The sequence below is a fragment of the Aquarana catesbeiana genome, linkage group LG02 (assembly GCF_042186555.1).
Source record: "Aquarana catesbeiana isolate 2022-GZ linkage group LG02, ASM4218655v1, whole genome shotgun sequence".
In the NCBI taxonomy this organism is placed as follows: Eukaryota; Metazoa; Chordata; class Amphibia; order Anura; family Ranidae; genus Aquarana; species Aquarana catesbeiana.
In genome coordinates this window covers 695,006,595-695,021,614 of record NC_133325.1, presented here as the reverse complement: position 1 = coordinate 695,021,614, position 15,020 = coordinate 695,006,595, and the positions used below count along the sequence as shown (strand labels likewise).

The 15,020-nt window shown below is 43.7% G+C and overlaps 1 protein-coding gene across 3 annotated transcripts in view; it reads left to right on the top strand.

Moving 5' to 3' along the window:
- Positions 1-15,020, top strand: part of NSRP1 (nuclear speckle splicing regulatory protein 1) — a 141,898-nt gene that overhangs the window by 85,279 nt on the left and 41,599 nt on the right. For all 3 annotated transcript variants that reach the window (XM_073616848.1, XM_073616847.1, XM_073616849.1), the window contains 2 exons: positions 7,793-7,849; positions 12,931-13,059. In XM_073616848.1, coding sequence (XP_073472949.1) covers positions 7,793-7,849; positions 12,931-13,059 — 186 coding nt within the window. The remainder of the gene's footprint in view (positions 1-7,792; positions 7,850-12,930; positions 13,060-15,020) is intronic.

Here is a 15,020-nt window from a genome sequence, read left to right as displayed (position 1 = left end):
TTCAACACTTTATCCTATGGAAGAAAAGTTTATCAAAATGTGGGGAATTCCGGCCATTGATGCCGCCATTTCCTCCGTAAATAATAGTCTGACTTGTCCTGTAGACAATGCTCAGATGCTCAGGGATCCTGTGGATAAAAAGATGGAATCCCTATTGAAGGATGTTTTCTCCTTGGCAGGTTCAGTGGCTCAACCTGCAGTAGCAGCGATTGGAGTCTGTCAATATTTAAGAGACCATGTTAAGCAGGTCATCAAGGTTTTACCTGAACAGCAGGCCCAGGGGTTGGCTAACCTTCCAGCGGCCTTATGTTATGTTGTTGACGCCATCAGAGATTCTATCATGCAAACCTCGCGTCTTTCACTGGGGTTGGTGCATATACGTAGAATCCTATGTTTGAAAAATTGGTCAGCCGAAGCACCATGTAAGAAGACTTGGATAACTATATCAGGAGAATCTCTTGTGGGAAAAGCACTCTCTTACCTGTTAAAAAGAAGAGTAAGTGTCCCTCTTTCAAACAGACTCTTTCCCCAGCGCCAGGGGCTTCAGCCTCCAGGCAGTCTCGACGGCCTCCTCCGTCTGGGTCCAGAAACAAGAGTCAACCCCAGGGACAAAAGAAGTCCTGGGGGAAGAAGCCTACTAGGCAAAACACTAAGACCTCTTCATGAAGGGGCGCCCCCGCTCGCTCGAGTGGGGGGGAAGACTGAGACAGTTTTCAGGGCTCTGGCAGGAGGATTTCCAGGACAGATGGGTAATCTCCACGGTAAGCTTAGGGTACAAGCTGGAGTTTCAGGAATTTCCCTCTCCTCGTTTCCTCAGGTCAAGTGTCACCAGAGATCCAGAGAAAAAGCAGTCGCTCCTTCTAGCGTTAGAGCGACTTTTGTCGCAGGAGGTCATTATGGTGGTTCCTGCGAAGGATCAGGGATTGGGCTTCTATTCCAACCTTTTTACGGTCCACAAACCAAATGGGGATATCAGACCCATTCTGGATTTAAGGGATCTGAACCGATTCCTAAGGATTCAGTCCTTCTGCATGGAATCAATTCGGACAGTAGTCTCCACCCTGCAGGGAGGAGAATTTCTGGCATTGATAGACGTCAGAGATGCATATCTGCATGTATCCATTTTTCCTGCTCATCAGAAGTTTCTGCGCTTCGAGATAGGAGGGCGCCATTTCCAGTTTGTGGCTCTGCCTTTTGGGACACTGCACCTCGAGTGTTCACAAAGGTCTTGGCTCCTCCTCTGGCCAGATTAAGGGCTCAGGGTATAGCTGTCATAGCATACCTAGACGACCTGCTCCTGATAGACCGGTCGGTAGCCTCCTTGAACGGGAACTTGAGGACCACAGTCAAGTATCTGGAACACCTAGGTTGTATCCTCAACCTAGAAAAATCTTTCCTAAAACCAGTAAGAAGACTGGAGTATTTGGGTCTGATCATAGATACAAGCCAGGAGAAAGTATTTCTACCTCAGGCAAAGATCACTGCTTTAAGGGAGCTGATTCTGACAGTCAGGACCAAGAAGGGTCCTTCTGTCCGCCTTTGTATGAGGCTGCTAGGAAAGATGGTGTCTTCATTCGAAGCAGTTCCCTATGCTCAGTTTCATTCAAGACTGCTGCAACACAGTATTCTGTCGGCCTGGAACAAGAAGGTTCAGGCATTAGACTTTCCGATGCACCTGTCTCAGGCGGTGCGTCAGAGCCTCAATTGGTGGCTCATACCCGAAAACCTGCAGAAGGGGAAATCCTTTCTACCGGTTACCTGGACGGTGGTAACAACAGATGCCAGTCTGTCAGGTTGGGGAGCTGTTCTGGAACAGTCTGTGGTGCAGGGGGTATGGTCCAAAACCGAGAGGACTTTACCCATCAACATTCTGGAGATCCGTGCGGTATATCTAGCCCTAAAGGCCTGGACTTTCAGGCTACAGGGTTGCCCGGTCAGGATCCAGTCCGACAATGCCACAGCAGTGGCTTATGTCAATCATCAGGGGGGCACCAGGAGCCGAGCGGCTCAAAAGGAGGTGAACCAGATCTTAGTCTGGTCAGAGAAGCATGTGCCGTGCATTTCGGCAGTTTTCATTGCGGGGATAGAGAACTGGCAGGCGGACTATTTAAGTCGCCAGCGGTTACTTCCAGGGCAATGGTCTCTGCATCCCGACGTCTTTTGGGCCATATGCCAAAGATGGGGGGTTCCAGATGTAGATCTCTTTGCATCCGGATTCAACAAAAAGATAGACAGATTTGTGGCAAGGACAAAAGATCCTCTTGCATGCGGGACGGATGCCTTGGTAATTGCGTGGCATCGGTTCTCCCTGATTTATGCATTCCCACCTATTCTGCTACTGCCACGACTCCTTCGCAGGATCAGGCAGGAAAGGAATTCAGTGTTTCTAGTGGCCCCCGCTTGGCCCAGAAGGACGTGGTATGTGGAAATAGTAAGGATGACAGTGGGTTCCCCATGGACACTACCGGTACGCCCAGACCTGCTATCTCAAGGTCCAGTATTCCATCCTGCCTTACAAACGCTAAATTTGACGGTTTGGCTATTGAGACATACGTTTTGAAGAGTCGTGGGCTTTCGGGTCCTGTGATATCTACCTTGAGCAATGCAAGGAAGCCAGCTTCTAGAATGATTTATCATAGAGTTTGGAAAGCTTATGTATCCTGGTGTGAATCCAGGGGTTGGCATCCCAGAAAATATCTGATAGGTAGAATTCTTGATTTTCTACAATTGGGATTAGAGATGAAGCTGGCTGAGTACCATCAAGGGCCAGGTCTCGGCCTTATCAGTATTATTTCAGCGGCCACTTGCTTCGCATTCTTTGGTTCGAAACTTCATGCAGGGGGTGACGCGTCTTAATCCTCCAGTTAAGGCGCCCCTCAAACCCTGGGACTTGAACTTGGTTCTGTTTGTGTTACAGAAACAGCCGTTTGAACCAATACGTCAGATTCCTTTGGTCTTGTTGACAAGGAAGTTAATTTTTCTGGTAGCCATTTCTTCTGCTAGAAGAGTATCAGAATTAGCAGCTCTTTCCTGTAAAGAGCCTTATTTGATTGTAGACAAGGATAGAGTGGTACTGCGCCCTCATCCTAGTTTCTTACCGAAGGGGGTTTCAGATTTTCAGCTAAACTAAGACATTGTTCTGCCTTCCTTTTTTCCAGACCCCTGTTCTCCGGAAGAAAGATCACTACATTCTTTGGATGTAGTAAGAGCAGTCAAGGCCTATCTGGAAGCAACTGCTCAGATTCACAAAACAGATGTTTTGTTTGTGCTGCCAGAGGGTCCCAGTAGAGGACAGGCAGCGTCAAAAGCTACCATTTCTAAATGGATTAGACAATTGATTATTCAAGCTTACAGTTTGAAACAGAAGATTCCTCCATTTCAGATCAGGGCACATTCCACAAGGGCTATTGGTGCTTCTTGGGCGGTGCATCACCGGGCCTCTATGGCTCAAATTTGCAAGGCCGTAACCTGGTCTTCAGTCAATATATTCACCAGATTCTATCAGGTGGATGTGAGAAGGCATGAGGATATCGCCTTTGGGCGTAGTGTGCTGCAGGCAGCGGTACAGGGTCCTCAGGTCTGATTGCACCCTACTTGGTTATGGTTCCCCTCCCCCCCCTCAGATAGCATTGCTCTGGGACATCCCATCAGTTATTACTGAGGTTCTGTGTCCCATGATGGTCGAAAATAGGATTTTTTATAACCGCTTACCTGTAAAATCCTTTTCTTTCGATGGACATCACGGGACACAGAGGTCCCGCCCCTCTTCTAATACACTATATTGCTTGGCTACAAAACTGAGGTATCCCTGCAAGGGGGAGGGATTATATAGGGGGTTGAACTTCCTGGTAGGGTGTGCCAGTGTCCAATCACCAGTGATACCTATATAACCCATCAGTTATTACTGAGGCTCTGTGTCCCGTAAAGTCCATCAAAAGAAAAGGATTTTACAGGTAAGCTGTTATAAAAAATCCTATTTTTTAGCGCTGTACATATTTGTGTTTATATGTAACCTTTTTGCTGCCAGTATATTGTGCAAGCATCAGCACAATATCTGAAGATACTATCTTCAGGTCCATCTAAGGCCTTGCTAAAGCCACATTTTTTTGAATGACTGTACAACGATTTTCTCCTTCACTGAGTTCCATGATGTTTTCATGCACAAACTTAAGTGATAGTGGGCCATTTGTACAGTAGGTGTCAGATCATGATTACCAGCAGCCCTACATTTGTTGCACTCTTCTCGCATAAAGACTTTAAATGGTAAGACCCCAGGAATTACAGCTAGATGAGTCTTCACTTCTTTAACCGGTTCCCGACCGGCGCATGCCGATGTACGTCGGCAGAATGGCACGGCTGGGCAAATGGGCGTACCTGTACGTCCATTTGAATTCCCCGCCGTGCCATTGCGTGCGCGCCCCGGCCGGGAACTCCGTGAGTCGGGTCGCGGGTCCCGCGGACTCGATCGCAGCGGGGATACCCGCGATCGCCTCACGGAGAGGACGAACGGGGAGATGCCGTTGTAAACAGCATCTCCCTGTTCTGCCTAGTGACAAGTGTCACTCGATCTCTGCTCCCTGTCATCGGAGCAGAGATCAGTGACGTCACACACAGAGCCCATCCCCCTACAGTTAGTAATCACTCCCCTAGGACGTACTTAACCCCTCCCCCTAGTGGTTAACCCCTTCACTGCCAGTGTCATTTACACAGTAATCAGTGCATTTTTAATCGCACTGATCGCTGTATAAATGACAATGGTCCCAAAAATGTCCGACATGTCCACCATAACTTCGCAGTCACAATAAAAATCACTGATCGCCGCCATTACTAATAAAAAAAAATTATTAATAAAAATGCCATAAAACTATCCCCTATTTAGTAAACGCTATAACGTTTACGCAAACCAATTAATAAACGCTTATTGCGATTTTTTTTTTACCAAAAATATGTAGAAGAATACGATCGGCCTAAACTGAGGGAAAAAAAACATTTTTTATATATTTTTGGGGGATATTTATTATAGCAAAATGTAAAAAAAATGCGTTTTTTTCAAAATTGTCGCTCTTATTTTGTTTATAGCGCAAAAAATAAAAATCGCAGAGGCGATCAAATACCACCAAAAGAAAGCTCTATTTGTGGGAAAAAAAGGACGTCAATTTTGTTTGGGAACCACGTCGCACGACCGCGCAATTGTCAGTTAAACCGACGCAGTGCTGAATCGCAAAAAACGCTCTGGTCAGGAAGGGGGTAAAATCTTCCGGGGCTGAAGCGGTTAAAGCACTTTTTTGTAGTTGCGCTAATATGTGCTCTAAACTGGTCAAGCACTAATGAGGCAGGTTTTTTCAGAAGCCCTCCAAGACGTTTGGACCACACTTTTTCAACCCATACTCTCATTCCATTTCCATCCATCCTTTCTCATGAACATGTATAGTGGGATAATTCAGGGAGCCGTCAGACTGTAACAGCCATCCGAGTGACCGCCTGCCCCCTTTTTCCCCATTTGTCTACACTACAGTGTTAACTTAAAGTGGTGTTCCGGACGAAATTATACTTTTTAAATAAAAATACCCCTATAATACACAAGCTTAATGTATTCTAGTAAAGTTAGTCTGTAGACTAAGGTCTGTTTTGTTAGTTTATAGCAGTAGTTTGTTATTTTATAAACTTACAGCAGGCCGTGGCCATCTGAAGCCAGTGTGTATTTCTTCCTGGATCTCATCCTTGCAGATCTCGCACATGCTCAGTGCAGCACAAGCAGTGTAATAGGTTTCAGGTCAGGTTTTCATAGCAACGGCAGTTTCAGAGGAAGTTGCCGCCCCTTCCCAGAAGGCATTGCAAACAGGAAATGATGCGGTGAGCCGTGGCCAGGGAGGAGGAAGTGAAAAATGAATACAGCAGATATACAGTAGGTGCTGAGAAAAAAAATTAAAAAATATCCAATTTGTTTACAATGCACAGTTTAGTGAGAGTTGCTGAAGAGTTGTAAAAGTGGGTGGAACTCCACTTTAAGTTTAAGAGTCTGCTTCAACACTTGGACTGACAGCCCAGGTGGATTTGCCCCCCCCCCCCCCCCCCCATGAAAAAAATAGATTTCAGCAATTAACTGCCACACGTCCATCATCCATTGGCACAGTGCATTTTTCTCCACTTTTATTTGCTCTAATAATAGTCTAAGACAGTTTGTTCATTATGGAGAAATACTTAACCACTTTCATACCGGGCCTATTCTGGCACTCCTTTCCCAATGTATAAATCATTTTTTTGCTAGAAAAAAATACTCAGAACCTCCAAATATTATGTATGTTTTGTTTTTTTTAGCAGACACGGTGAGGAATAAAATGGCAGTTGTTGCAACTTTTTTGCGCAACAATTTTTCAAACGTGTTTTTTTTGGGAAAAAATAAGTTTAATGAATTTAAAAAATCACACAAAATCACCCAATTTTTTTGTGTAATGTGAAAGATGATGTTACGCCAAGTAAATGGATACCTAACATGTCACACTTTAAAATTCCGCACACTTGTGGAATGGCGCCAAATTTTGGTACTTAAAACTCTCCATAGAGGTTTCAATTTTTTTTACAGGTTACCAGTTTAGAGTTACAGAGGAGGTCTAGTGCTAGAATTGTTGCTCTCGCTCTAACGCACGTGACAATAACTCACATGTGTGATTTGAACGGTGCTTACATGTGCGGGCGCGACGTTCGTGTGCATTCGCTTCTGTGCACGAGCACACGGGGATTCTTAAAAAAAAAATTTTTTTTTTTATATTGTTTATTTTACTTACGTTTTATTTTTACACCTTCTCTTTAATTTTTTTTTTTTTTTGATCAATTTTATTCCTATTACAAGAAATGTAAACATCCCATGTAATGGGAATGTGCGTGACAGGTCCTCTTTATGGAGAGATGTGGGGTCTCACTCACCTGTCCCGGGGTCCAGCGATGTCGGCACCCGAGACCGAACCGTCCCTCGATCCTCGGGTGCTGCCGCCGCCATTCTCAGTGAGGGAATCAGGAAGTGAAGCGTTGCGGCTTCACTTCCCGATTCCCTACTGCGCATGCGCGAGTCGCGCTGCGCTTTCTCAATGGTCCCCGCTATCTCCTGGGACCTGTGTCTTTCCCAGGAGACAGCGGGGGAGTGCGGGAGGGGGCGTGACTCCCGCGGGAGTCTATTCCCGGAAGTGGGTGCAGATACCTGTCTTAGACAGGTATCTGCACCCCCCTCCCCCCTGAAAGGTGCCAACTGTGACACTGGAGGGGGGGGAGGAATCCGATAAGTGGAAGTTCCACTTTTGGGTGGAACTCCGCTTTAATCTGCTTTTATATTTTTCAGAAATGTTTTTTTGTGTGTGTGTTTTCGGTCCTTTTTTTGGTTTTTACATATTTAAGTCTTTCTAGTTCGTTGTTTGTCAAAAAAGGCTGATTAAACGATGTCATTATTTGCCTTGCTCTTGTGAGGTTTGCATGTACAGTCCAGCTGTGTGTATGTTAGAGAACAGTGATGACAGGACACAGTGTAGTAAATAAGTTCATCACTTGTTATTGGTGTAAAGTAACTGGTGTTGAATGAGGGAAAAACAATGTCTTTCTATTTCTGCATTCTACAGGGCCTCTCTGATAGCAAATGGAGCATGACAGCCAGACTCTTCTCTGGAAAAGCACACTCTTGGAATCTCACAGATCACATATTGCCACTAACCTAATACATTTTATGGATCAGTATGATGTATCTTGTTATGTATACAACCAATGTGTAAATCAGCAAATAGATTAATGGTATATTATTTTTCAGACTTCAGTTGGAGAGAGTCTAAAGAAGGAGGCCCTGAAGAAGAGAGTAATGATGCAGGTACTGTGTAATATGCAGTCTGTTGTGCTGAGAGATTGTACTCCACGAATATTTTATATATCATTATATTTTAGCAATGGGTTGATAATACCTGATGGATGAATTACTCTTATAAGAGAACACTAGCGGCACCTCAAGACTACAAGGGCATCGCAAAGTTAACAGTGTAATAAGTGCTAAATTTATACTGGCAATCGGGCTTAAGCCAGGCCATAGATGGATCAAAATTCGGCCAGTTCAGCAGACACTGGCTAAATTTAATTCCGTCTATGGGCAGGCTGGTTGTACAGAAGTCGATCTCCGGCAGGCAGCCTGACTGTGGATCAGTTCTGCAGTGATGTACACTTGTATATACACTTGATGATCTGCGAAGCCATCCACCTGTCATTGATTTTAACAGGCTACAAGCAGAGGGTTGCACAGAACATCTGAGCCTCCCATGCAGATGAGGATGATCCTTTTGTACGGGTGTATACACTTGTGAATGAGGCTTAAATATTGAGTGCGCCTGCTTTGATTTCACAATTATTTTTTTTGGGTATTGATAGCAAAGTAGTGTGGGTATAGTATATATCTACCCTAGTGTTATAGACAACAGTTGACACCTTCTGCCATGCAACTTTAATGATTAGCACTTCAAGGCACCATGCACCAACATTTGTCTTAACACATTCCATGGTGATTAGATTAAGGCTACTGAGTTACCTGTGTGTCTATAAATGCTGGGGTATGTTTCTGACACTTGTTAGAACTGAAGAAGCTTCTTGAATGAGTAGTGAAACACATTCACCGATAAGCCATAACATTATGCGCACCCACCTCATATATTGAGTTTGTCCCCCTTTGCTGTCAAAACAGCCCTGACCTGTTGAGGAATGGCCTCAACTAGACCTCTGAAGGTATGTTGTGGTATCTGCCACCAGGCCATCCGTAGCAGACCCTTTAGGTCCTGTAAGTTGTGAGGTGGGGCCTCCATGGATCAGACCTGTTTATCCACCACATCTCACAGATGCTTGATTGGATCGAGATCTGGAGAATTTGGAGGCCATGTCAACTTCTCAAACTCATTGCATTCCTCAAACCATTCTTGAAACCGTTTTGCAGTGTAGCAGGGCTCATTGTTCTGCTGAAAGAGGCCATCAGGGAATACCGTTTCCATGAATCGGTGTACTTGATCAGAAATAAACTATAGGTAGTTGGTACGTATTAAAGTACCAACCACATGAATGGTAGGACTGAGGTTTCTGAGCAGAACATTACCAAAAGCATCACTCTGCCTTCACCAGCTTGCCTGCTTCCCATACTACATCCATCCTGATGCCATCTCTTCCCCAGGTAACATATCCACACATCCGACCATCCACATGATGTAAAAGTAAACATGATTCATCAGACTAGGCCACCTTCTCCCATTGCTCCTTGCTCCAGTTCTTATGCTCATGTGCCCTTGGTCGGTGCGTGTACAATTTGGTCCTTGTCAGTCACTCATATCCTTATTCATTCCCATTTTTTTCTGCTTTCAACACATCAACATCAGGGATAATGTGTTCGCTTGCTGCCTAATGTATCCTACCCACTTTCATGTGTCATTGTAACAAGGTATTTAATATTATTCAATTTGCCTGTCAGTGGTCATAATATTATAGCTGATCAGTGTAAGTAGTTGCAGTGGCTGTCATTAAAGTGATTGTAAAGTCCCGTTTTGTTATAAAAAAAAAAAAATGTTATACTTACCTGCTCTGTGAAGTGGTTTTGCACAAAGCAGCCCAGATCCTCCTCTTCTCAGGTCCCTCTATGCTGCTTTTGGCCCCTCCCTCCTGTCTAATGCCCCCACAGCCAGAAGATTGCTATGGGGGCACCCGAGCTGAGCTGCAGCTCCATGTGTCCATTCAGACAATTCTTGGGCCCACCCCCTCTCTCCTGATGGGCTAACTGACTTTGACAGCAGTGGGAGCCAATGACGCCGCTGCTGTGTCTCAGCCAATCAGAAAGTTGAGTCTCAGATGGCCAAGGGACTTGTGAACATTGCTGAATAGAGATGGGGCTCAGGTAAGTATTACGGGATTCTGGGGCAGCTGTTACACACAAAAGGCTTTTTTATCTTAATGCATAGAAATGCATTAAGATAAAAAAACCTTCTGCCTTTACAACTTCTTTAAAAAGAAGAGTCAAAGCAAAGGTGCACTTTAAGTGCTAGAGTTAATCCTATGGCTGGCAGCTAGGTAGGTATTAGTATGTAAAGAAAAGTGTGGCAGTTTTTCTTTATGTGAAACTGTACTACTAGAAAATACCATAGTTTCCCCTTTTGATGTTTAGCTGGAATGCAAAATTCACGTAGCATGATTTCATATTTATGTTTGACTGAAATCTTGGATGCCTAAGCCCAGGTTTACACTGATGCGGGTTAGAAAACGTGCAAGTTAAGCTGAACTCGCATGATTTCAAACCGGCAATGCAGTCCGACTTGGGGGGGCGATTTCATGCACAGATGTCTATTCAAATCACCCCCGAAGTGGCCAAAAGTAGTACAGGAACTACTTTTGGGAATCGGGGCAGCCCCGCAAAGTTGGCGTTGCACCGATACGGACGGTGCCATTGCCAGAAATAGCTGCTGATTTGGCATGCGATTTGACATGTCAAAATGCATGCCAAAGTGGCCCAATGTAAACGCAGGCTAATTCAGCGTTATTTCCAATGCCACGCACTAGGGCTGCAACTAACGATTATTTTCATAATCGATTAGTTGGCCGATTGTTTCGGTTAATAACCTTAAAGTGTGGTGTATAATTTAGTTAATATGTAAAGTTTAAAAAAAAAAAGGCAATTTATTCTTAAATGTCAATAACCAACTATATGGTTAGGGAGCAAAATCTAATCCACTCTGAGACTTAGGGCTCTTTCACACTGACGATCCGTATGTCCGTTTTTCATCCTTCCATTTTCGGATGAAAAACTGACATACATGTATTCCTATGGAGCGTCAGATGTCAGCGGTGACATATCCGCTGACATCCGACCCGCTCCGATCTGAAAAGTGTAACGGAGGAAAACCCTACTTTTCCATCCGTTATCGGATCGGGTGACGACGGACTCTACGGTCCGTCATCATCCGATCCCCCATAGGGGAGAGCGGCGCTCTGACAGGTCCGTCGCTGCACAGTGTGCAGCGATGGTCCTGTCATCTTTCTGCTCAGTGGGGATCGGCGGAGCGATCCCCGCTGAGCAAGCGGGTGTTCACGGGGCGGATCATCACTGATCCGCCCCGTGTGAAAGAGCCCTAACAGACAAAAGAGATATATTGTATATACTATTAGAGGTTGAAGCTGGTAAATATCACCAGACTCGGATCAAAATATTTTATTTAAAGAAAAACAAAGTTGACTGTTTTGCAGATTTTCAAACAGAACTGTAATTTATTATATGCTGGCCATACAAAAATAATATCTTCCTTCAAAAAAAAAAATGTAACTTTAAGAACGTTCATTTGATTTTCTAATCGTTAGTGGGGTCAAATTGACGTTTGTTTTCAACCACAGTGACGTGAAAATGTGGAAATAAAAGAAAACTTCTTGGTCAAGGGAATGTGGTTTTCATTCAGAAATGACATTCATTTTAAAACAGAATGTTGAAAGTGAAATTTTCAAACAACATTCTTTCATTCAGCGAATGTACAAAGATTTTTCGTATGAATATTCTCATCTGAAAATTGATCCGTGTGGCCAGCATAAGGCATGGTGCACACCTATGCAGTTTGCTTTTGATCAGTTTCAGCAGTGCTTTTTGCTGTGTGTTTTGATTTTTGCAAACGTGATTTTGCTGCGATTTGCGTTTTTGCCTTTCTTTTATGCTTTTTTTTTTTTTTGGCCAATTTGTTGTTGGGCAGATAAAAAAAAAAAAAAAAAAACACAAATTGCTGCAAAAACACACTACATGCTTTTCTGCAGCTTCTCCATTAAATTATATTGAACCAAAAAAGCAAAAGCGTTGAAAAAAGTCCTTGACCCTTTCCAAATACGCAGCGGCTGAAAAAAAAAGCATAAATGTGAATGTGTCCCATAGGAAACCATGTTAAATGAACTGTAGTGCGTTTTGGCAAAAAGCACCAAAAAAAAAAAAAAACATGTATGAACCAGGCCTAAGACATTTAGTAAAATAATGGGGTTAAAAAAACTAAAATTAACCCTTTATAGTACAAAAAGAGCAAATCGCTAATGTAAGGGGTTAATTTTTTTACTGTGGAACAGTGAAAGTAATATTTACAGTAGCGATTTTTTGCTACTTTTTTTTACTATTAGCCCGGTTCACACAGGGGTGGCACGACTTGCAGGTCGCCTCACCGAGGCGACCTGCACACGACTGCCACGGCGACTTGCAAAACGACTATATGTCGTATATGTATAGAAGTCTATGCAAGTCGCCCCAAGTCGCCCCCAAAGTAGTACAGGAACCTTTTATCTAAGTCGGAGCGACTTGCGTCGCTCCTATTAGAACGGTTCCATTGTACAGAACGGGAGGCGACTTGTCAGGCGGCTAGGTCGCCTGACAAGTCGCCCCTGTGTGAACCGGCACTAAAGGGCTAATTTTTGTTTTTTTAACCCCATTATGTTACTGGCTGATTAAGCAATTATGAAAATCACAATCGATTAATTTCATAATCGATTAGTTGTCGATTAATCGTTTAGTTATTTCGGCCCTACCACTGACTAATATCCATTGCAATAATGATACCTAGAAGTCATATATGTTGCCTAATAGGGGCTGGAGACTATCAGGAGTTGAATGTTTTGTTGGTATTTGATGTATATACATTATCTTTATTGTACAGAAGCTCATAAAATGATCACTTAAAATTCTCTCTGGATTCATGTGCAATGTTGTAAATATATCTCTTGTTAAACCAGTAGATTACTTTTCTGGATAACATTCCAGTAAATATCCTTTATATTGCTGACAGGTGTGATACCCCACCTGGCTTTTTACAGTGAGGGGGGCCTGGTAGAGTTTGCCATAATCACCCTGAGGTCATTGTAATAAAATGTGATAAATTACAGAAATGTTCTTGTTTATATATCTCTTCCAAGACCAAGCTGGGGATGCAGAGAGCCCTGGAGGAGGATCCCTCTGTGTACGAGTATGACAGTATATATGATGACCTACAGAAGAAAAAAGAGGAAGATACAGCTAAGCTGCTTTCTGGGCAAGATAAAAAAGTATGTATACACTGTCCAATTGTATAGTGCCCAATTTTATAGTTTAAGTTTTTTCTGAAGCTATGTGAAAATATAGTATTCTGAATAGAATTTGTATGGGCCAGTTTATGCTGGAAATAGTTTCAGTTATGGCTGTAATTTTAAAAAGAACCTGTCAGCCCGATTTTGGGGCGGCGCGGGCCTTGGGTATCAGGTGCATAGCTATCTACTATTGCTATCATGCTTGATGTGAAATGTATTACGTGGAATGTGCGGGGCCTCAGGGCAAAGCCTAAACGAAATGCAGTTTTGTCATATCTTAAGGCACAACGTGCAGACCTTATAGTGCTAGTTGCAACTTATCTCACAGGCCAGCTCCAGATGGCTCTTAAAAAGCCGTGGGTGGGATGGCTATATCAAGCCCCCCACTCTGCAAACACCAGGGGTGTTGCCATACTGGTGGCCAAAACAGTGCAATTTGTACTAATAATGCTCAGGTCTGACCCCCAGGGCAGAGTTTTATTTTTACATGCTAAATTAAATGGCCTAGAGATCTTGATCTTAGCAATTTACATACCTCCTCCCTTCCAATTCAATGTCTTAAATGAAGGTTTGGAATTTATGTCACAATTCCCTACTGTTCCTGCAATTTGGTTGGGAGATTTTAACAATGTTGTGAACAGAAACTTAGACCGACTGTCATTAACACCCCATGTTAATCCCCCCCAATCACACACCAGGTTTGGTAAACTCCTCACTGATCTCGCCCTAATAGACACATAGAGACATCGCTACCCTCTAGACAGGGCATTCTCATGCTTTTCAACGAAACATAATTCTATGTTACTAATAGACCTTATACTGCTATCCCACACCCTTCTTCCTATGTTGGGAGAGGTGGGATTTAACCCATGCGTTCTACCTGATCATGCCACATATTGGATTATACTTCAAGTCGATTCCCCCCCAGACATACAACTGGAAACTTAACCCCTTTTGGCTGACGGCTGTCCCCGACTTGGGGAAGGCTGGCATTGAGTGGGATTTCTTCTTCCAGACGAATAGAGACACGGCGCCATTCGGTGTGATATGGGATTCTTTTAAATCCCATGCCCGTATGGTCCTGTCTCAGCGTATATCCAGATACCGGAAGACCTCATCTCAGGTGATCAGACAAGCAGAACAGTCGATTGCAGATGCAGAGAAAAACTTTACTGACGTCCCTTCACCATCTACAGAAGACCATATGAAACTACAGGCCAGAATAGTAAATAATCTTCATTTTGAGAAGGCTGAAAGAAAAATATATTATAGTAAGCAGAGGCAGTACAAATGTGGAGAACGGGCGGGTCGTCTCCTGGCCTACCTGGCCCATCCAGACCACAGGCCTCCTATGGTGGTTTCCCTCCATACTACTGACAGTGCATTATTGACCGACCTTGACGAGGTGGCCGGAGAGTTTCGCTCCTTCTTCGCGTCCCTATACTCCTCTGCTACTAACAATCCAAGGGATGAGATAGTGTCACTTTTGTCGGACATAGAATTACCCAGTCTTACACAATCCCAATTTGAGTTGTTGGAGGCTCCTATCACTGAAGACGAAGTAGCGAAGGCAATGTCCCTGCTTAACCTATCCAAAGCGCCAGGTTCCGATAGCCTGCCCCTTGAATTTTACACAACCTATAGTGAGACCCTAATCCCTAGACTCCATGAGCTATTTTTTTTTTTAACAGTAAAGTTTTTTATTTTATTAAACATTTAAGACAGTACAAACAATGTCAGCATTTGTTGAGGATCCGACATGAATCAACAGACTACAAACTTATAGCAGTACATGTGTAAAACATAAACTCCTCCATTCCATCTGCTAATATAATAAGCATAAGCTTGATCAAAGAAGCAACCGGGGGGCCCAAGCCTGTACAGGATGAGAGATGTGTTATCGTCATATAACTTTTCCTTGATGGGATAATTTGAGAAAA